We start from the raw sequence: 24125 nt of genomic DNA, 5'->3' as shown, positions 1-24125 counted from the left end.
CAGTCACCACACCCTCCTTACCTTCCCGACCCCCCCCCCCCCCTTGTTGTTTTTTAAGTCAGTCACCCTGCCTTGAGCCCTCCCTTGTTTTGTTTTTTGTCATTTTGGGGGGGGGGGAGAGTAGCGGGTCAAGGGAGGGTTACCCTTCCTCCCCTCCCCTAGTGTCAAATCCGGTGAACCCAGATCAACCTGGTCCGTGAACTCCACTTCATCCCTGCAAACTGTGCATTTGTTGTCATTTACTGCTTTCATTTTGTGCAGTAAAATATTTGTGGTATAGATGTTGTGTATAATCTTTCACTGCAATTTCTTCAGTCCAACGTCTTTTGTGACCTTGTGGGGGATTGTCCATATCTGTTTGTGAACTTCAGCACCGAGTTTTCTTTGCCAGAAGCCAATGGCACATGGCATTATTTCATCTTTTTTGTGTGTCTGATCATGTAAGATTTGTAGAATAGCGTTTGGCTTAGTGCAGTATCTGTGTGCCTCACAATTGTTTCTAGGATTGACGGTTGACTGGTTGTTTTGCGTGGCCATCCATTCCTTCCATCGTTTTGGAATAGCGTTAACTATCGCGTTGTATTCAAATATAATGTTTGCAGGGTTTTGATTTATTTTGTTTTGAAGTTCTTCTGCAGTGAGCTGTCTAGATTCGTTAACTTTTATCAAATCTTTAATTCTTTCTATACCATTATTTTTTCCACTATGGGAAAAAGAGATGTTGTTTTTTGCACTGTATTCAATAAGAGTTGGTTACTGAAGTTATCTATGTTTATATTGTCCATTGTGTCTAGCGTTTTGTTTTCTAAGTATACACAGAGAACTTTTTTCCAGAAATCACTTTTAATACTTGTGATAGTTTTTAATTCAGTTGGTTTACTTGGCAGCCTCTTGTGCAAATATTTGTAGCCCTAAAAGCTTGGTCTCCGACAGAGGATAGGCACTATATATATATATAAGTATCCATATCATATCATCACTGTGTCCATCATCCCTGATGCTTTGAAAATGGAAATGTCACAGTGTGTGTCCATTGAGCTGGTCCGTAAGACATTCGAAGAATTTCTAGAACCAATCACATATAAAGATTGAAAATCCTTCATTTCTGGAAGCTGCGGTCTGACCCTAGGATTCTCTGCTGAGAAGAAGAGTTCTTTCCCTTTACCGCTTCTTAGCCCAGAGACCAAGGCGCTTATGACCAGACGGTATGCCTGCCTGTTGTGTTGTAGCAACGCTGATTTGAACAGAATGTGCTGTGTGAGAGTGGTCCTCTGAAGGTGGTCTGGCACCTCTAAAAATTATGGTAAAGGAGTCCCTGGGACCCCTGAGATTTTTCATGTATCGGAAGCCATGCTCTCTGTGTGTCTCTATCGCTTTGTGTGTATGTGTGTGTGTGTGTCTCTCTCTCTCTCTCTCTCTCTCTCTCTCTCTCATTTTAATCCTATCCCTAAATTCTGTCATTTCCCCGGTCGGCTTAGTTCAGTGTTCCTCACGGCATTAAAGAATGGACAGACTGTTCTCAGTTTGTCATGTTTGTTTAAAGTGTTGAGACTGCATTCAAGTCTTCATGTCTCAGAACGCTAAACTAGGTTTGTTTATTGGTGATGGTTTATTATTATTGTTGCTTTTGTTGAATGAACATGTGTTTGTATCCCTTGTTGTAGGGCAGTGGTCTGTACGCTGTGATCAGTTATCCTTATCTATGTCCTGATCTCTCTGTTTGTGTGTTGTAGGGCAGTGGTCTGTACGCTGTGATCAGTTATCCTTATCTATGACCTGATCTCTCTGTTTGTGTGTTGTCGGGCAGTGGTCTGCATGCTGTGATCAGTTATCCTTATCTATGTCCTGATCTCTCTGTTTGTGTGTTGTAGGGCAGTGGTCTGCATGCTGTGATCAGTTATCCTTATCTATGTCCTGATCTCTCTGTTTGTGTGTTGTAGGGCAGTGGTCTGCATGCTGTGATCAGTTATCCTTATCTATGTCGCGATCTCTCTGTTTGTGTGTTGTAGGGCAGTGGTCTGTACGCTGTGATCAGTTATCCTTATCTATGTCCTGATCTCTCTGTTTGTGTGTTGTAGGGCAGTGGTCTGTACGCTGTGATCAGTTATCCTTATCTATGTCCTGATCTCTCTGTTTGTGTGTTGTAGGGCAGTGGTCTGTACGCTGTGATCAGTTATCCTTATCTATGTCCCGATCTCTCTGTTTGTGTGTTGTAGGGCAGTGGTCTGTACGCTGTGATCAGTTATCCTTATCTATGTCGCGATCTCTCTGTTTGGTTGTTTCTCTCTGTCTCTCATTCTCTGTCTTTGTGATAAGAGTTGTTTTGTTTTGTTTTTGTGTCATTTAGAGACTTCACATTTTCTTCAAAATCAAGCCAGTTCTTTGTACACTTCTGTTTTTGGGGTGGGGTGGGGTGGGGGGTTAGTTTTTGTGTGTGTGTTTTTTTGTTTTTTTTGTGTTTTTTTTGGAGGGGGAGGGGGGTGGCTTTGGCTGAAAAGACATTTCTTCTCATTATGATGCCTCTGTGTTGGTTGCTTTTATGTGCATGACCGTTTTTAGCCTGCCATGTAGGCAGCATAACTGTGGGGTGTTGAAAGGACTGAGACGGGGACGACAACTGGTGAAGATGTCTGGAACAGACTGTGCAGGGGGTGATGTGTTTCACGGTCTTTTATTTTGGCCGAGTTGGGAAATTGGTTGTGTTTTTTGTGTGTTGTTTTCTCATGTTAGCAGTCCATTTGATAATCTGTATCATGGCCAACCTCAAATGGGCAAACCCTCAACCATGGCAGCTTGAGACAGCTGCTGCTGATAGAAGTGACTGGTGCACCTTAAAACAAAAGCTGCAGTGAGGACGTTCAAGGGAGACCGCTGCCAGTGCCTTGCAGGTGCACAAGATTGGTGACACAGAGCTGTGTCTGTCCCAGCCCTGCCGACTGGTGTTCCGTGGCTTACCTGAAACGTGACTTTGGGCTTCTGAGCCGCATGTGTGTTCACTGATGATGCCCTCCGATTGATGGCGTAACATGTCACCATCCTCAGTTCCTGAGAGACAGCCATGATGATGTCCTTGTTAACGATTGCAGGAAACTTGCTGTGTGGCGAACACTTACGTTCCATGGTGAAAAGTACAACATCAAAAATAGGAATTAAATGAAAGCCGATTGCAGGAATGTTTGTGTGGCAAATTGACTTCCATTCCATGGTGAAAACACAACAACAAAAATAGGAGTGAAACGAAAGCTAAATCTGATAACGATATTGGTGTCTTTGAAAGTCTGCTGGTTGCAGTGTTGTGTTTTCTCTGTGACTCACAGGTACCTGATCATTGAAAACTTCATTCCGCCGGAGGAGAAAACGAAGCTGATGAACCGCGCTGTCTATGACGAAGATGAGGATGCCTGGGTTCTCCGCCCCTTGGCCAACAAAAAGTAAGCACTTAGCACACAGCTGGCACGTCTCCTCTGTGGTGAAGTAGCTTGGTTTAGGGGGATGGTGTTTATAGACATGAAGTTCTGCTTCTGTATCTGTTGTTTGTCAAGACGTTTTCTCTTTGAAAAAAAATTGCCCTTTTATTGGAGTACCGTAAAGTTCGGTCTATTGAGCGCACTGGTATATAAGCCACACCCACTAAATTTTGGAAAAAATTTAACTTTATACATACATAAGCCGTACTGGTTTATAAGCCGCACTTATTTCCGGTACCAGAACACATACTGATATTACAGAAAAGCTGTCAATACTGTAGGTTATGAAATAAACACAAGCGGGAACAACACGAAGAAAAGCAAGCGAAAATACTCCTAGTGCCACAAAAAAATAATAAATAAACACAACGAAAATAAGATCCATAATTTAGGGATAGTCACATTTATTCAACGTCATCCTGCTCATTGAATCCACTAAAATCTTCGTCTTCAGTGTCCGAGTTGAAGAGAACCAGCACAGCTTCCTCCGCCATCTTGTCACTAACTTAAGCCTCGCTTTCACTTCATGAACATGAAGGTGGAGGTCGCTGCTGGTTCGTTGCTTGCACTGTCGTCTGCTAGGTCGATCGCCTTCAATTTGAAGGCTGTATCATAGGCATAACGTTGTGTTTTCGGCATGATGAGGGTGTACGCTTGAGCAGAGTAGAACTGAATGTTGATCTGAAGGCTTTAATGTGTGCGGATTTGATTTGTAAATCCTGAAGCTCATCCAAAAATTCATGGACAGAAATCATGATTTTGGTGAGTTGAAGGGCAGCTAAGAATAGACGAGAACGTGACACTCCCGGGATCGTTAAAATCCGCAAATAAGCCGCATCATTGTATAAGCCGCAGAGGTTGAAGCTGGGGTAAAAAGTCGCGGCTTATAGAACGAACTTTACGGTAATAATAATGATGTTGAAGTTTGATTCCTGCCACACTGGGATTGAGAGGGGTCAACCCAGGTCACTTTAGACAGGTTTGCAGATAAATGAGGAATGAATTGTTATTTATTTTGCTGGTTTTTATTGTTTATAACTGTAGGTAGAAGTGTTTAGGGAGAGATACAGATATCAATTTTTAGTGTGGGGCAAACATTTGTCAAAGTACTTTTCTCTCAGAATAAACAGCTTTCCATGTGTGTGTCAAGAGCTCAGAGTAAATGCCTTTTTTTATTATTGGTAATTTTGTTCACTTATTTTCCTTAAATGTTGAGAAAATCCTGTCTTTTGGCACTGTTAGAGAAAAAAAATTCAGTCATTAAAAAAACTCAGTTTTATGATATGTACTTTTTAAAAATCTATATTATGATGTGACTTGTGTATATCTCGCAATATAAAGATGTTTAAATATTTCCAGTAAAAAAAAATTTTTAAACAGAAAAAAGATGAAACTTCAAGTTTTAGGACGGATGTACTTAATGATGTGTATGTGAGACTGTGCATGTTGTGATGAACTAAAAAGCAATCCTGTGTGATGCCAGCACACAGACCATGGCCAAGAGGCCTGTCTCGGCACTGGGCAACAAAAGGCCACAGTCGGAGTTTGCTCGGCAGGCTGGTGCTATGGGAGGCAACCCTCGATTCAAGGTGGGAGTTGTCCCTCATCAGTTATGTGTTTTTTTCTTTCTTTCTTTCTTTTTTCTTGTGTGTTGTATCACTCTTTTGTCACAACAGATTTCTCTGTTTGGAATTCAGACTGCTCTCCTCAGGGAGAAGAACATTGCTACACTGCAGCACCATCCCATCTTTTTTTCTTTTTTTTTATTGTGTTTTTTTTGTTTTTTTACCTTGACTGCAAGTGAATTTGTTTTCCTATCAGAGTCGATTTTTCTACAGGGTGCTAAATGCATGCTACACACAGGACCTCGGTTTATCATTTCGACTAGTGTTGTAAACCACCACTCGATTTCTAATGGAGAGGGAGAAAATGCTGGCGTGTTTGGGATTCGATCACGTGCCCTCAGAGCTCCCCAGGTCGATGCGTTACCACAAGGCCACAACTTCTTTCTTCCTCAGGCACGAGGTTCTCTTCACGCTGTAGTCTGAAGGAAGATTTGCAAAAAAAAAAAAAAAAAAAAAAAAGAAAAAGACCAGCACCTTTTAATATAATTGTACAGATGAAGTAGTGGTTTTCAGACTGAAAGAGTTTCAGTTTCACTGTGAAGGAGACGTCAAAGCATATGGACTGGTCCATATACGCTGCACCACATCCAGACTGAAAGAGTTTCACTTTGGAGGAGATGTCACAGCATATGGCCATTAAAACAGCAGCAGAATTCCTCTCCTCCTGTAGAAAGCCCCTTGGCAGCATCTCCATCTTCACTGACTCCATGTCCACACTCCAGGCCCTTGACTCCCCTGATCCTGGTCCACTGATCCAGTCCCTTAAGGCCTCCCTCACAACCCTTACCCAAACAGCCCCAACGACCCTCCAGTGGGTGCTTGCACATATAGGCCTCCCAGGCAACGAGCATGCAGACCACCTTGCTAAGGAAGAAAGCCAGCTCACACAGCCAACCATTCCTGCCATGTATGAGGAAGCAAAAACTCTCCTCCGCAGCAGATTCCGAAGAGGCTGGGTCACCCTGAACGGAGGCTACCAGGCACACCAGTATCCCATCAGGACACTGGAGAGGAGACACCAGACTACTATCTACCGCCTTCGCACAAGACACTGCGGCCTCCGAGCACACCTGAAGAGGATTGGAGTGGCAGCCACATCCCTATGTGATTGCGGCCAGGCTGACCAGACCCCATCCCATATTCTCCAAGACTGCCCCTTGTATGAGAAGATGTGGCAGCAGACCTGGCCTGGGGGTGCTGACCTCAACACCAAGCTCTGAGGGACGGCAGCCGATCTTCACCGGACGTCCGAGTTTGTGGCATCCCTCGGACTTCGACCCTGACTGCGTAGCTGTCGAACGCAAAAGAAAGAAAAGAAAGAAAGTCACAGCATATGGACTGGTCCATATACGCTGCACCACATCCAGACTGAAAGAGTTTCAGTTTCACTTTGGAGGAGATGTCAAAGCATATGGACTGGTCCATATACGCTGCACCACATCTGTTTTTCACAATTTTTTTTTTACTGGGGCAGATTCCTGACCTACTCATAAATCCAGCATGCTGGTCAGGCCCTGAAAGCCTACAATTTATGTGTGTGTGTGTGTGTGTGAAAATGTGAACAAATTGAAACAATAAATTGGCCAGTCCAGTGAAGTCCTTAGCTACAGGTGCCCTGAGCGATAACCGCTAATACCAGTATGGGAGAAAAAATGGTTATGAAAATTAATACCACAGGGCTTTATATAATCAAGACTTAAGAACAAGACAAATCATATGTGTCAATGACAAAGCAAACAAGCATGGACACTCACATTCACATGCACATACACATGCGCACACGCACACACACACGCACGCATGCACACACAGACACACACATGTGTGTGCGTGCACACACACAGAGACCCACGCATGCACACACAATACACATACACGTATGCACACACTCACACATACACGCGAGTGCGCACATGCCACACCACTTGTAAACACCAAGACATCCATGAAAGCAGATTTGTACAGAAGTTTATTCCAGATGACAGGACCAGCATATGAAAAGGCATGCTGTCCTTGTAATTTTCTTTTTTTTTTAGGATGTGGAATACAGAGAATAACAAGTATACAGATATTAAGATGGTGTTCTATTTTAAAGTAATTAGGAAGTATTCTTACTGGAAAAATGATAAATTCAGCATGTTAATGATGTGAAGGGTTAACCCATGTGTGTGTGTGTGTGTGCATGTGTGTGTTTTCTCAATTAATGAATGAGTTATTTTATTATTATTATTAATAATTTATTTTGAATAAATTGCGTGGAGCACCCGTTGTTTGTGTGTCTCAATGTCTGTCTGATTTTGTTGTTGTTGCCTTTTTCTTACTGTTGTTGTTGTCTGTGTGTGTCTGTGTGTGAGCATGTGTATTTTTTTTTTTTTTTTTTTTTTTTTTTTTTTTTTTGAGGGGGCGTGGAGTGGAGTTGTTTGGTTTTTTGTTTGTATTCTGTCCTGCATACATACATATGTATGCATGTTAGAATATGGTATGTCTGTATATTTGTAGGCTTGTTACTACACTTGCAGGCACACACGTACGTACGTATGCACACATATATTAGAAATGTGTGTGTGTGTGCATCCTCTATGCTCTATTTTTGATAGAAAGGCTGTATGTTTGTGTTTAGTTGTCAAACATGGGGCATGTACTTCTGTGTTTGTTATTTTGTCATTTATTACAAACAAACAAAAACAACAAGAAGATATAGGAACAAGTAAAAAAAAATTTTAAATTTTTAAATGACAACTAAAAACCAACAACAAGTTGTATAATGCAGTAATATATATGTACTGTTTCATGTGAGGTGCTTAAGAGCCCATCTGTGGGTAAGTTTGTGCCAAAAAGTAAAATATATCATTATCATTATTATTATTATTATTAAGTGTTGGTGTGGGTGATGTGCAGGGGGAGAACATCCTGAACATGGAGCTGGACATGCCCAACAGAACGACGCGGGACTACGAGGGGCCAGCCGTGGCCCCCAAGGTGCAGGCTGCCCTGGATGCTGCTCTCCAAGACGAGGCCGACATCGACATTGATGGCGGGTTGGTCTGCTGTGCCGCCTCCTCCTCCTCTTCCTTGTCGTCCTCCTCCTCTTCCTCTTCCTTCACCTCCTCCCTTTCCTCCTTTTCTCCTCCTCCTCCCTCCTCCTTTTCTTAATCCTCCTCCCTCCTCCTCTCTCCTCCTCCTCTTCCTCCTCCTCCCTCCTCTTCTTCCGCCTCCCTCCTCCTCCTCTTTCTCCTCCACCCTCTTCCTCCTCCTCCCTCTTCTTAATCCTCCTCTTCATCCTCCTTCCTCCTCTTCTTAATCCTCTTCCTCCTCCTCCCTCCTCCTCCTCCTCCTCCTCCTCCCTCTTCCTTCTCCTCCCTCCTCTCCTCCTCTTCTTCTTCCTCCTCCTCCTCCTCTTCTTCCTCTTCCTCTCCATCCTCTTGCCCCTTCCTCTTCTTCCTCCTCCTCTTTGTCCTCCTCATCCTTTTCCTCCTCCTCCTTGTGACTGGATGGAGGCTTGACTGAGGGAACACAGCAGCTATTTATTTGCTGGATGAGATGCTCTCTCAGCTCTGGGCAGGAGCAGACCACAGGCTGAAAAAAAAAAAAAAAAAAAAAAAAGGTCAGTGGTGGTTGAACACGCATTCACCCAGCCGTCAGTCCATGACGCTAACCACATTGCCAGAGTGGCTGGTCGGTGCTTGTTTTTCACTGACCCACCAGTTGTGCATGTTACCAAGTGTAGCTGACTGTCAAATTAATGCAGGTGTCTGTTGCACACTCAGGTGGCATGACTACGTAATGCTGACTGTTAAGGCAGCCGTCTCTGGAGCAAATTCAAGATGGATTATTACCATTACCATTAGAAAAGTAATTTTTGAAATAATTCCAAGTAGGAAATATTAGGTGCTTATCATTATGAAAATATAGACACACATTTTTGTTTGTGTACAGGACAAAGTCGCAATGAAATAGCATGCACAAATCATTATGAAATGCTGATTTTCTCTTTTGTTGTGTTGCAATCATTAACTGATGTCATCAGGAGATATGAATAAAGGTTGTTTTTTGTTTTGCTTTGATTTTTTTTTTCCTTGTTAAGCAGAGGTGCAAAAAAGAAATAAGAATGTTCTGCCAATATTATTTTACTAAGCATTATAATATCACATGGAATCAATGCATGAATGAATGCTTATTGTTCTGCTTTTTTGTTGTTGTTGTAAACTAAACATTATAATATCACATGGAATCAGTGTGTGAATGAACTTACTGTTCTGCCTGGTTTGTAATTTTGTTGTAAGCTAAGCATCATATCACAGGGGAACAATGTGTGAATGAATATGTATTGTTCTCTACCTGCATTATTTTGATGTGAAATGGTTAATACTCATAGCAACGTAATGTTGTCACTTCCCAAAATACAATTGTATCTGTAAACCTTTGTCTGAATAGAAAAAAAAAATGTTGATAAAAAAAAAGAAGAATGCAGTGAATTGGACAGACAGCAGCAGCATGTTTGTCTGATCTTGTGGCCTTGATGTTTTCAGGGCAGCTGTCATCACTGGCAAAGGGAGACTGAAGAGAAAGTCTGCAAGGTCTGTTGGCACTGGTTTAAACAGCTTTGGCCACATTTTACTCTCTCTCTCTCTCTCTCTCTCTCTCTCTCTCTCTCTCTCTCTAAAGTGAAATTTTGTTATTGTCCCCTGTTCATATGGGACAAAAGCCTAATGTGAATAGATCATCTGTGTCTGTCTGTCTGAAGTGAATAAATCATCCGAGTCTCTCTCTCTCTGTCTTTCTTTCTGTCTCAGTCTGTTTGTCTGTCTGTTTCTCTCTCTCTCTCTCTGAAGTGAAATTTTGATATTGTCCCCTGTTCATAAAGGACAAAAGCCTAAAGTGAATAAATCATCTGAGTCTCTCTCTATCTCTCAGTCTTTCTTTCTGTCTCTGTCTCTTTCTCTCTCGCTGTCTGTCTCTCTCACTTGCTGGCCTTGTCTCCCCCATTTCTTCCTTTGTCTGTCTGACTCCGTGCCTCTTGCTGTTTGTTTGTCCCAGAACAGCTGGTGCCTCCCTGAGTCTTCTTCTTCTTCTTCTGCGTTCGTGGGTTGCAACTCCCATGTTCACTCGTATATACGCGAGTGGGCTTTTACGTGTATGACCATTTTTAACCCGCCATGTAAGCAGCCATACTCCGCTTTTGGGGGTGTGCATGCTGGGTATGTTCTTGTTTCCATAACCCACCAAACGCTGACATGGATTACAGGATCTTTAACGTGCGTACTTGATCTTCTGCTTGCGTATACACACGAAAGGGGTTCAGGCACTGGCAGGTCTGCACATATGTTGACCTGGGAGATCGTAAAAATCTCCACCCTTTACCCACCAGGCGCCATCACCGTGATTCGAACCCGGGACCTTCAGATTGAAAGTCCAACGCTTTAACCATTGAGCTATTGCGCCCGTCGCCTCCCTGAGTCAAACAGTGACAGAGAAGGGGGCAGAAGGTTGTTTTTTATTCTTCTTCTTCTGTTGTTTTGTTTTTTTTTCTGCTTCTTCTTCTTCTGCTACTACTTCTTCTCCTTCTTCTTCTTCTGCATTCATGGCTTTGGGTGTGAGTATGTGTGTGTGTGTGCATGCCCAGTGTGTGCATTTGTGTGAAAATCATATGAGTGCTGACTGTGCTGTCTCCTGGCAGGCCCAAGACTGCTTCCAAGCGTGTGGAAGACCAGAAGTACCCGTCATCCCGAGGACTGGTGCCCAAGTAACTGGAATCACTGACCTGCCAACACAACCAGGAGAGCTGCTGCTGGCACAGCTTGGGGCACTGCTCAGCAGTTGCATCATTAAAACGTCAGCCAGATGCATCCTGGCAATTATATCATGAAGACTTCAGACATCCATCCTGGCTAACACTGTTCACCAATTACATCATGAAAAACGTCAGACATCCATCCTGGCTAACACTGTTCACCATTTACATCATGAAAACGTCAGACGTACATCCTGGCTAACACTGTTCACCATTTACATCATGAAAACGTCAGACGTACATCCTGGCTAACACTGTTCACCATTTACATCATGAAAACGTCAGACGTACATCCTGGCTAACACTGTTCACCATTTACATCATGAAAACGTCAGACGTACATCCTGGCTAACACTGTTCACCATTTACATCATGAAAACATCAGACGTACATCCTGGCTAACACTGTTCACCATTTACATCATGAAAACGTCAGACGTACATCCTGGCTAACACTGTTCACCATTTACATCATGAAAACGTCAGACATCCATCCTGGCTAACACTGTTCACCAATTACATCATGAAAACATCAGACAGATGCATCATCACTAACACTGTTCACCATTTAGATCATGAAGACGTCAGACAGATGCAACATCACTAACACTGTTCACCATTTACATCATGAAAACATCAGACACATCCTGGCTAACACTGTTCACCAATTACATCATGAAAACATCAGACAGATGCAACATCACTAACACTGTTCACCATTTACATCATGAAAACGTCAGATACATCCTGGCTAACACTGTTCACCAATTACATCATAAAAACATCAGACAGATGCATCATCACTAACACTGTTCACCAATTAACATCATGAAAACGTCAGACATACATCCTGGCTAACACTGTTCACCATTTGCATCATGAAAACGTCAGACAGATGCATCATCACTAACACTGTTCACCAATTAGATCATGAAAACATCAGATAAATGCATCCTGGCTAACACTGTTCACCAATGACATCATGAAAACATCAGACAAATGCATCATCACTAACACTATTCACCATTTACATCATGAAAACGTCAGATACATCCTGGCTAACACTGTTCACCAATGACATCATGAAAACATCAGACAGATGCATCATCACTAACACTGTTCACCAATTACATCATGAAAACATCAGACAAATGCATCATCACTAACACTGTTCACCATTTACATCATGAAAACATCAGACAGATGCATCATCACTAACACTGTTCACCAATTACATCATGAAAACGTCAGATACATCCTGGCTAACACTGTTCACCAATGACATCATGAAAACGTCAGACAGATGCAACATCACTAACAGTATTCATCCATTTACATCATGAAAACATCAGACAGATACATCCTGGCTAACACTGTTCACCAATGACATGAAAATGTAGGACAGAATCATCCAGGCTGAAGGAGAGAGAGAGAGAGATGCAGAGATACCCAGGAACAACTGCAGATTGCAGTGCCACAGACAGTTGTAGAGGAACAGTTCTGATGTATGACTCTTTGTGTTGTTTGTGTCTTGCTTGTTGGTCAGTTTGATTTGGGGAAGAGTCATCTGCTACTGTGTGAAAGATACTTGAGCGTGGAAATTCTGAGGTCAGTGTCACAACATTTAAAAGATTCCGAGGTAGATTTGCGTATGTGTGTGTCTGTCTGTCTGTCTGTGGTTTTCAACTTAAAATCTCACACATATGCGCACTGCAAGTATAGGCTTATGTAAATGGATTTATAAGGAGACTGTAAGCAAGGCACAATGAAATTAGATCTCATAATGAATCAGCTCTGCGCCCACGTTACATAAGTGACAACCTCTGAGCGTACGTTACTGTTCATTATTTCACATGCTTTTATTTACTGTGCTCACAGAAATGGTTTGAATTGGTCAGTCTGTGGTGTGGTTCCCTAACAAGCAACAATACAGAAGAAGAAGAAAAACAAGAATGTAAGTGACGTGCGCCAGTTTAAATGTTGTCTCACATAATTTTGCACACGCTTGTATGCACATATATTCATGCACACACTCAAAACACTTGCGCACATACACACACCAGATGTAAGTTAGTTTTCACCTGCACATGCGCATGAGTACACAAACACAGCTATAGTGAGGTGTACCAGATGTAAGTTTTCATGTGCACATGTATTCACACACAAATACGTTGGGGTGTGCCAGATGTAAGTTAGTTTTCACTTGCACACGTGCACATGTATTCACACGCAAATGCGTTGGGGTGTGCCAGATGTAAGTTAGTTTTCACTTGCACACGTGCACATGTATTCACACACAAATACATTGGGGTGTGCCAGATGTAAGTTAATTCTCACTAGCACAAGCACACACACACACACACACACAACACACTGAGGTGAACCAAAAATAAGTTGCTTTCCCCTATGGAGTTGCAGCAGCTCACATCTCCAGGTTGTGGTTCCCTGAACAGTGTGCACAAAGAACAGAAACCATGAGACGATTAAACAGGGATGCAAGGTGTGAAGCATTGTGAAGAAGGGGAACGACAGCAGGGCTCTGCTTCACAATGCAGAGACAGACACTGCATGGCAGAGCATGTTGAAATGTATAAACGAGCATTCGCTGACAGATTTACGGTTTGACTTACCATACCACCATGTTTCTGTTTGTCTACCTCCTACCACACTGAAAACACAAATCCCAATGGTCTTTATTTTTTTATGTGTGTGTGTGTTTGTGATTGGAGTAACTTGGTGGAATTTTTACATTTACAGTGAGGAAATGTCTGGGTGTGTAGATCATTCCTATTGTGGCAGTCTCAGCTGATGCTGGGGGGTGAAGATACATTGCTTCTTTTTTTTTTTCTTTTTTTTTTTTTTTACCTCATTGTGTTGACAGTTGTCATATTTGTTTTCCCTGGTTCCTGTTTGATGCAGTTCATACTGTAATGCCTTGTATGTGTGTGTGTGTGTTTGAGTGGTGTTTTTTTTGTTGTTTTTTTTTTTGTTTTGTTTTTTTGTTATTTTGTTTTGTTGTTGTTCTTTTACCTGTTAGTACAAAATGTGTTTGCTAAAATATCAAATGGATAAAACCCTATATTGTGTTGAAACCTTTACCTAGTACAGGTTGTTTTTTCCTTGTGTTATGTCCGTTTCCATGTTTAATTATCTGGAAAAGTGCACTGTTAATACTATACAGATGTGACATAAAAGCCTATTGAAGATAAGATATTTTTGGAGGAAAAAGAGAGAGAAAAAAAAAGTGAATGAGAGTGTAAGATTGACTTTCAAGTCTGGATCACTATTACTGACTGCTATTACTGGGGTGTTAGTTCAGACTTTCAGCGTGGGCTATAAAAAAAATAAATAAATAAAAAAAAAAGGGAAAAGGTTCTGAGCATATGGAGGGTTGAATAGCCTGGCTATTTTCATTTGTTTGTTTCTTTTTTTTTTTCTTTTTTATCTTGTTTATGTCTTCTTTTAAACTGACTTACAGTTTCTTTAAGTGGCTTATTAATCAATCTATGCATTTACAAAGCCAGGATTATTATTTTTAACTTCCAGCAGATCACTGATTTGGTCATTTGTTGTGTGTGTCATGACAATGTGCCAATGTTTGTTCCATTTTGAAGACTACTCTTGTCTGTTGCTCTGTGTTTGTGTATTGAAGACAGCTGAAATATTTCACAGAAGCAGGAAGCATAGCAGTAAAAATAAATAAATAAATTTGAAAAAAGAGAAAGTTTCAGAATTAAAATTCTAGTGGATTTTGTTTTCCACTGTTATGCTTGTTGTTCACCAGAAAATCCCATATCTTCATCCTTTTCTCAAATGGTGTGTGTTGTTGATCCAGCTTTTAGGTGATGGCTCACCAGTTCTTGAATCTTTACTTTTCATTATTCTCTTTAAGACTATCACTGCCTGTTCCTTGTGAATTATAGATGTTTCAGTCCAGGCTTTATTTCATCTGCATTTGAACGTTAAAGAGTCATGAGTGCACGCACGTTCAAGCACATACATGTACATAAATATGCACATTCAGTGGCATTTACAGGAGACATGTCTAACCATGTTCATACATGAGATCCTGTTCACACTTGTGTTTTTGTTTGTACATGTGCATATATGTAAAGACACACATTTTTACTCATAAAAGTAGCTTTAAAATTGTTGTCAGAAATTGTGTTAACTATTTCCAGTTTCTGTTTGTTTTGTTTTGTTTATGTGTTTGGCATAAGTGTACTCTCTTATTCAGTCTCTCTCTCTCTCTGTATGTCTGATCATGTTGAAGCAGCTCGCCTCTTGATTCTGTATTCGTGCAAGATTCATTTTCGAAAAACTAAAAAATTCTTTGAAGAAAAAATCCAAAACAGCAGCAGATCATAATCATTGTACACCATTGTTGAGCTTCACATATGTATGACTTCATAATCATTGTACACCATTGTTGAGCTTCACATATGTATGACTTCATAATCAAGCTCCCATTCCTTTTTCTTTTTTTCTTTTCTTTTTTAACAGCTGTTATTTCTGCTACAAGGCAGATTCTAAATATCACTTTGAACTGTGTCTGTACATGAGTTGTACGCTTTCTCTGACTGAAACTTTTTAACAGAGATAGACAGGAACGACTGGGAGATGAAACCAGAAAGTATATACTGCATTTATGACAGTCCCAGATTACTGCATTGGTATTTTGTGGATTTTTTTTTTTTTAATCTCCTGCTGTGTGCTGCTTTCTCCATGTGACAGATGGTCATAATGGCCAACTTTGGTCTGCTGATCTTATATAGCATGACCTGTCTGGCTCTCCTCCTACGCCGTTCCAGGGTTTCCCCAGATGGTCACAATGCATGTGACTACAGAACTGTTCGACATAAACTGATTTTTCAACAACAACTAAAAAAAAATTGACTGACGAATCTGTAAATGTTCTGTTAAATATAGTGCCAGTGAAACGTGAAAGATTTTACAAAGCGAATGTCATGTGAGAGTGTTGCTGTTTTATTTTTTTATTTCTTTGTTTCTGGCTGATGTTGGGTGTGTTTTTGTGGGGAGGGTAGGGGGTTGGGGTTGTGTGTCAAATATGAGCCTGCATTTTGAATTAGTGTATTATATATATTCTGAAGAAAAAGAAATTAATGCTACTACTACGTGTGTGTGTGTGTGTGTGTGCATGTGGCCCTCCATAAATGCACAAGCTGTGATCTGCTTTAGACGATGCACCAGCTGTACTGTCCTGCTCTTTCTCTGTGTTTCTCCTTTGCTTTGGTCTTGATGTGTTCTTCATGTGCCCACTTTCTGTGTCCTGTTTGGGATGTACAAGAAGGATGGGGAAGGGTCTCTTTAGCTTCTGCTTTCCAGTAGTTTTCTGCAGCTTCCTTTGCTGCTGCCTCTTCTTCTGTATCTTCATCATTATCTTGTTCAGTTGCTTTTTCAGGTCAAAGCAAAATGTTGCCATCTTCAAGTCATGTTTATTTCAGGAAAACCAAAGGGGGCACATGAAAATGTTACATGTCATGTAACTCATTCAAAACATGAAACTGAATTGACATTGTGCTTACAGTCAGTTACAATGGCCATACTGGGTGTGATACAGAGATTCTGTTTGATGTGCATAGTGAAATATATTGAACACCTTTTCTTTATATATATGTTTGTGTGCAGTTAAGTCGAGCTCACTAATGTTTTCAAATTGAATAGCTAAGCCAAGAGATTCTGTGATAGGTGTGGATGTCTTCACCAGTGAACACTTAATTTCTTTGCCAAATACCAGTTAGTCTTCATGAAGTGTTTCTAGGATAGCACTCTTTTACTGCTGTGCTTAGTTTTGAGGATTTATATCTGATACTGTTTCAGGCAAAAACATGATTGTGGACTCGTTCAACTTGTTATTTTATGTGTGGAGACAAGTTTCTGCTACCTAATGGGAACATTTTCAATTTCCTCTTTCAGAGTGGCATATAAGGAGAAATTAAACTTGTACTTTTTTTCTTTCAGTTCATAGGGTTAGGTTACAGTCTGTCATCGATGATGATGGGAGATGGTAAATTAAACAAACTGAAATGATAGTTGTTAGTTAAACTGAAGCATACTCCTGGTAACGTTCCTGCAAAAAAAGCCCCACGTTTATTGTGAACAAGAGTTAATGACCTTGAATTGAACATCTGAAGTGGGCAGGACTTTGTGTCAGAGTTTCTTGCTGTCCTGTTTATGTATAACTGTGGTGTTGGTGACATATTCCTCATAAAGAAAAGAAATACTGTTTAAACCAACAACTGAAGTGAACTGGAGGTCAAGATATAAGGAAACATGTTCTTTGAACAAGAAGCGTTGTTCATGTGAATGACCAGTTCTTGTCACAGTTTCTTACTACCTGTGCTGCACAGTATGTTTGAGTCTGACAGTTTATGTCTCACTTGGTTTCTTGGTGGCAGTTGTCTCCATTCTTTGCAGTCGTGTTCCCAAAGGTTGTGATCACAGTGAGGGGAATGTCATTGAAGAAATAGTTAGAAATCATTGGAATAAAACAAGCTGGTGAGGATTTGGTCCCTTGAGGCTGTATGTGTTAGAACATTTTCATGTTGCATTATTTGATCCCTTGGAGCAAAGCGGTCTTTTTGCTAAATTTGTCATGTCCTTTATTCGTGTTTGAAACATTTGTGAGGAATATGTGAACAGATTGGAGTATGACTGATTGTCAAACATCAGTCTGATATACCATGTGAAGGTTTTAGTCTCTCTTGCTTTCAGGAAGCTTGTGGAAATATCAGACAGATATTTTGTGCATTTGCCATCATATTTACATTATTATTTTGTATGCTCTGTTAATAATTACAGTTGTGGGTGGCTGGAGTGAGTGCTATTGTCCTCAATTTCGAAGCAGTTAGAAATTATAGTCCATTCATTTTTCTAGTGTATTGCTTTCAACATCCCTTGTTTCCACAGTGAAATTTACCAGACACAATGGAATTGTTTGATAAATGGTTCAGTGAACAGTTATTGCCATTACTGATCCTTTGACTTTTTCCAGTTTGATACATATGACTTTTTTCTGGTATGATATTTTAAGTATTGCATACTGCCTTGTGTTTTCACAACTTTAGCCAGTCAAAAAGCTTTTAACAATTTCATTCTCTCTCTCTCTCTCTCTCTTGCTGTCTGTCTCTCACTCACTCTCTCGATTTACACATGATTGTACGCAACTGTGTTTGCTTCAGTGTGGTGGCTGGAGGTGAAAGAAAATGTCTGCACCATTATCAACTTCTCTCATCCAGTTTTCAGCTTTTGTAAAGAACGTTCAGAGTCCTGGTTTCTGCCCACTGTATGTCTCTGCCGAGAGTTCATGCATTTCATTTACTTTTGAAAAGAAAATCATTCAGTGAAAATCCTGTCTAAAGAAACTGGATTGTTTTACATCGGATCATGTGGTATCTTATGTCATGTACTTTGGGTTTGCTTTGTGAATACGTGGTGGTCTTTATTTCCTGTGGTTCCTTTGTTGTTTTTGTTTGTTTATTTATTTATTTATGCAGAATCATACGTTTTAACCCAACACAGGGTTCTGGACACCAACAAAACAAAAATCACTCATGCATTTTACAACTACTTACAGTGAAAGACTTGACTTCATTTGATGACCGTCACGACTATAGTGATGATGTCGTGTACTTGTTCTTTTAGTGTCCCTTTTTTCAGTATTCTGTTTAGTTCCGTCCAATATTTTACAGTAATAGAATAAATTTTGGTTTTTCACTTTTCAGGAGTGTTTGTGTTTGCTGTTGAATACTGCTTAACCTTCGCTAGCTATCGTGGGTCGTACACGACCCAGAAGGGTACAAAAACGCAAATATCTCAGCCAATTCTTAATATTTTTCTACGAAATTTCAGAAATGCTTCCTACACCTAAAAGGCCAACTTTTGCCCAAAAATGAAAAAAAATTATTAATTAGTTAATGAGTAATTAAAGGTGGCGTTTTAACTACACACGGACGCTTGTGTGGGTCGTGTATGACCCATGCTTTTTAAAGAGGAAAAAACGTGGTCACCCCTCGAAAGCCTCTCCCACTACCCCCCCCTTCCCACCCTGTCCCTTTTGCCTGTCTTCAGCTATAACCTCCTTCCATCCCTTTCTCTAACAGCATGTACCTGTGTGACTGAATGTCTTTGATTGCACATGTATAGGATGCTATGAGTCATCTCTCTCTCTCTGTCTCGCAGTCTGTCTCTCTCTCTCTGTCTCAGTTTCTCTCTCTCTCTCTCTATCTCTGTGTGCATAAGTAGGGTTTGTATGTATGTGCATGTGGTGTTATGCGTTTGTGTGTGTGTGAGAGCGTGTGTGTGTTATTGTCTCTTTAAAAGGTATGGGTTGTGGACGACCCACATGAGCTTCTGTGTGTAGTCAAAAGCGACAGCCAGCAAAGGTTAAATACCACTGGTTTTTCTTTCTCTCATTCTCTCTCTCTTAGTTTCTCATATATATATATATATATATATATTTGTGTGTGTGTGTGTGACACACACTCATGCTCACACTTGCACACACACACGCACGCCATACATAAAAGCATTCTGATGGGTAATGCAAGTCCAGAATGATACCTACCAGTGTATTAGAGAAGCTCCCATTTACAGCAAAAGAAATCTTTGTGAAATTGAAATACCAATGTCAACATATAGTTACTTGTACTTAAGTCTTCACCACTATGGAGGGTCATTATGGAATTAATTACCAGAGACTGAAATGAAGGTTTTGTTAAAAAAAAAATTAATCAATTTTAATGATTTTTTTTTTTTTCAAATATCAAAAATCTGCATTTAAAAAATGCAATTGTGTGTGCATGGACATGCGGGATGCATGCTAGTTCTCTGAGCATGGTCCATTTTTGTTCTCGTTTTATTTCTGTGATTGGCCTCAGTATCTTTCACTTTGTTATATTTCAATGTATTTACTTGTCTTTTAAAAAAAAATTCTTATTTCTTTTAAGTTAATGCTACAGTTGGCTTTCAAGGTGTGACCAGTGTGTTTGGTGTATGTGAAGGTCAGACATCTGCTTTCTTTTCTTTTCTTTTTTTTTTTTATATCTTATATAAATACAGCAGATATGTCAAAACATTTTGTTAAAAGCAGTTCTACTAGTACTGGAGAGAATTATGAAAGCATTGTTAAAAAAAAAAAAATGATGTATTCAGAAGAAAAGCTTCTGAGCAAGGAGAAAAAAATATAATAAACTTTTTTTAAAACATGCACTGGTGATTTAAAAGAAAAAAAATCACACACAATTCTGTCATCACAGCAATAAGGCATGGGAATTGTGGCAAATAATATTTAATTTCAAAACAAGAACATTTTCCTCATGCATTTTGATCACACATACGCAAACTCACAAACCATGAAGAAAAAACAGGTCAGGAAACAATAAGAAGGAAACCGCTGTCACCATTTCCAGTTACCTTAGCATATGCTTTCACACATGTGCACACATATTAAAATGTTACGTTTTGTTTGTCTGTTTCTTCCAGTTTCAATAATGATTATAAAACTGAACAATGCAAAAGTTTGTTTTGTCAGTGAACTAGTTATAAAAATATCTGCACCGACGTTTCTACATAGCAGTGGTACACACAGAGCACACAGTGAATCACTCAGAAACAAACACACGCTCACAAGCCACTGATCTAAATTTTGTTTAGATCAGTGCATACAAGCACACACACTGACAACACACTAACAGAACGTGCGTGCGCGCGTACTTTTTTTCCGTCTTAGTGAACAGGCGTAAAATCGAAGAAGAAACACATACACATAGCGAAAGTGACACACGCAGACACAATCACTCTCAACTGAATCGTACTGGTCGAAGCCATTCACAAAGCTAGGTTTAGCTAGGATGGACATCTTGCTTCAAGATCAAGCTTGTCTACGTTCTTCCTAATTTCCTTTGCTTTTCTATTTTACACTTGTTAATCGATGAAGAGCACGAGATGTTCGAGCAAGTCAGATCGTCGAACCAACAAAAGTGCTGTTGAATCTGACCGGAACGAAGGGAAATAACTCTGACAACCCTAGTTTCGTGACGTCATAGCTCGTTCCCTCTCAGTGTGTGCGTGTGTGTGTGTGTTTGACGTCTGCGTGGGATGAGGCAAATGGAAAAGGAAAAAAAAAGGTGTAATCCAAATCATAAAATTACTCAAGAGACTGACGCACAGCTTTTTTTGGAAACTTTTCGACTCACAAATTGAACCAGCCTTGAACTATGGAGCGGAAATATGGGGACTTATGCCAAATAACCAAATGGAAAAGGTACAAGTATTTGCAATGAAGCGCTTTTTTGGTGTCCCATTACATTCATCAAACACTATAATGTATGGCGAAACCGGCAGGTACCCATTGCATATTAGGATCAGTTGTAAAATGCATAAAATATTGGCTCAAACTAACAAGACTGCCAACTGACATCACGATTGTGTAGACAAGCATACTGCGAGATGCTGCTACTGCAAGAGGAGAAGGGCAAATGGAACCAGGCTGGGTATTCCACATCAAGAAAACACTAACGGAACATCGATTCGGTCTTGTTTGGATGACTCGGAGCCAATGAGGAGTAGGGCACGAAAGCGGCTTTGTATCCGGCGGAAATTAAAGATAGACTTATACATAGCATGTCAAGTTACATACAAACTGGCACGGAGAAATAGAGAGCAATGATAGGTATGAATGGTTTTATTCATTAAATCAATATTTCAAACAGAGAAGTATATTAAGATTATAACAAATAAATGGCATAAAATCTGCCCGGCTAAAATCGGCGAAGCTCAGATTGAGAGCACTTGGACTGAATGCCAACAGAAGATGGTTCGATTCAGGGGCAGCAACATCTCCTTGCCCAATGTGTGGCGAAAGCGCAGAAGATGAAAATCATTTCATATTTAACTGACTGCAAAAGATACGATGAATTACGAGAGAGAAAAAATGGCACCATTTTCAATACAGCTTCAGCGCAGAACTGAAAAGATTTGTTCGGCATACTAATGACAGAAAATGAAGACTATGATACTTTCACTTGCAAAATTTGTATCTGAAGCAGTAAATATACGGAAAACGTCCATCATCGGTCCAAATACTCATGAGTCAATTAAAAATTAGAATGGGTTCTATGAGAAACTTGAAAAGCATAGATAAGAAAAAAGGAAGGGCTACATTTGGATGCACGTCAATCGATCTCGACATAGTTGTTATTGATATGATGTGTATCGATGTTACATGCGTAATTATTTTTTATGTGATTGCTGGTAACTTGACGCAACAACGAGCGGCCTACATCTAGGAAAATCGGAAATCCTCAGAAAAGTCGAAGAATATCAAAAAGAACAGGTACAAGGCCATCACACCATCGATCGCCTCAAAGAGATAAAGGCAGAGAGAGGGAGCGGCCGTAAGTCTAGCATGAAAGGCAGAGCACGATGCTTTGCAAATCAAACTAAACAAATATTGGCATCATTTCCAAACCAACATTGCGCAAATGTCTTCAAAACGGAACAGTCTCTGTGGGCTTTTCCAAATACAAAAGACTGAGCAACACACTAGACGCCACTGACATTCTTGGCATCAGAGATCTTTTCCCATTCCTCTTGCGGCCAATCAGTGGCAGCCTCTGTGCGTGTGTGTATGTTTGTGTGTATGGGTGGGTCTGTGTGTTTGTATGCGTTTGTGCATGCGCGAGGTTGTAAGTGTACACAAGTGTCAGGAGAGTTCTGTGCATGTGCGTATGTGTGTGTGTTGGGGGAGGCCGAGGGGGGTTGGGGAGGGGGGGGGGCGAGAGCCGAGGGGGGGGTAGAGGATGAGGTATGTGTGTGTATGCATGCCTACACTGTGGATGCAACGGCATATTGGAACGTGCGGGTGTACATATGTATCTCTCTTTGCGGCTATATGTGGGGGTGGGGCATATGGGCGTTATGATGTGTGTGTGCTTGGAAAAGTAAGTGTGCCTCTGTATGTGTGTGTGCCGTGGAAGCTGCGATACGTAGCCTAGAAACGAGTGTGTGGAGGGGGGTAGAGGGGGTGCAGGGTAATGTGTGTGTGTGTGTGTGTGTGTGTGTTGGGGCTCATGTACGTTTATGTGTATTTGACTGTGCTTTCATATCTGTGAAACTGCATGTTTGGTGCATATCTGTTATGCATATGTGTGTGTATGTGTGAATGTGTGTCTGCTTTTTTTTTTAATTTATTTTTTTTATTTAATTATCTATTTATTTATTTATTTTCATTATTTTATTTTATTTTTAAAATTTGTTTTTTTCTCAAGGCCTGACAAAGCGCGTTGGGTTACGCTGCTGGTTAGGCATCTGCTTGGCAGATGTGGTGTAGCGTATATGGATTTGTCCGAACGCAGTGACGCCCCTTGAGCTACTGATACTGAAACTGAAACATTGTGATTTATTTGTACTTTTTTTTCTGTGTTCTGTCCAAACCTTGGAGACGAACGACTGAAAAAAACTGAGGCAAATTAGCCCCTGTCACATATATACTTTTAAACTAATGACAATGTGCTAAAGTGTCGCAAATCTCTTATTAGTTTATGTTGTTTCAGTTCTGTTTTTTGTTTGTTTGTTTGTTTGTTTGTTTTTGGTTTGTGTGTTGTGTTTGTTTGTTTGCTTTTGTTGTCGTTTTTGTTTGTTTGTGTGTTTGTTTTTCTGTTCCATTTCATCTATTTGCACCATTTTGTTCTGATTTGTACCTGCTGTGTCACCAGAGCTTTTCAGCTTATGGCATTAAACATTTCAGTGTTCTGTGTGTGTGTGTGTGTGTGTGTGTGTGTGTGTGTGTGTGTGTGTGTGTGTGTGAATAAAAATTTTGTTGAAAGATGCATCTGTATTTTTATGGCCCAGAAACATGATAAAAACTCAGTGGCAGGCATCAAATATTTTTCTTGTTTGTTTCTTTTTTTAACAATCTGTTGTCAATAGATGTATTGGGTCATCACGGCCAACGAACATAAAACTTATCGGAGATGGACTTGCATGTGCATGATGAGTATATCTTCTTCTTTTTTTCATTGTTTTTCTCATGCCATTGACTTCTTGACCAGAACCTCCCGCCCCACACTTTATAGAGCTCAGGGAAGAATTTCACGAGGGGGTCAAGTCACTTGAAGGTCTAAAGAAGACAGCATGACTTGAAGATTGAAAGGGGATGCGTAAATCGCGTACATTCTTGAAACGTCGTCAGAGTTATTTCCCTTCGCAATACACTGCCGGC

At 40.5% G+C, this 24125-nt stretch overlaps 1 protein-coding gene across 2 annotated transcripts in view; it reads left to right on the top strand.

The window, feature by feature from the left end:
- LOC143300966 (kinesin-like protein KIF3B) overlaps positions 1-18620 on the top strand; it is a 47106-nt gene extending 28486 nt beyond the window's left edge. For both annotated transcript variants that reach the window (XM_076614921.1, XM_076614920.1), the window contains 5 exons: positions 3318-3431; positions 4951-5056; positions 7991-8130; positions 9622-9669; positions 10770-18620. In XM_076614921.1, coding sequence (XP_076471036.1) covers positions 3318-3431; positions 4951-5056; positions 7991-8130; positions 9622-9669; positions 10770-10839 — 478 coding nt within the window. In that variant the 3' untranslated portion in view covers positions 10840-18620. The remainder of the gene's footprint in view (positions 1-3317; positions 3432-4950; positions 5057-7990; positions 8131-9621; positions 9670-10769) is intronic.
- Positions 18621-24125: the final 5505 nt, after the last annotated feature.

This window comes from Babylonia areolata, chromosome 27 (assembly GCF_041734735.1).
Source record: "Babylonia areolata isolate BAREFJ2019XMU chromosome 27, ASM4173473v1, whole genome shotgun sequence".
Classification (NCBI taxonomy): Eukaryota; Metazoa; Mollusca; class Gastropoda; order Neogastropoda; family Buccinidae; genus Babylonia; species Babylonia areolata.
The sequence above is the reverse complement of the archived record's forward strand: the minus strand, read 5'-3'. Positions and strand labels throughout refer to the sequence as shown.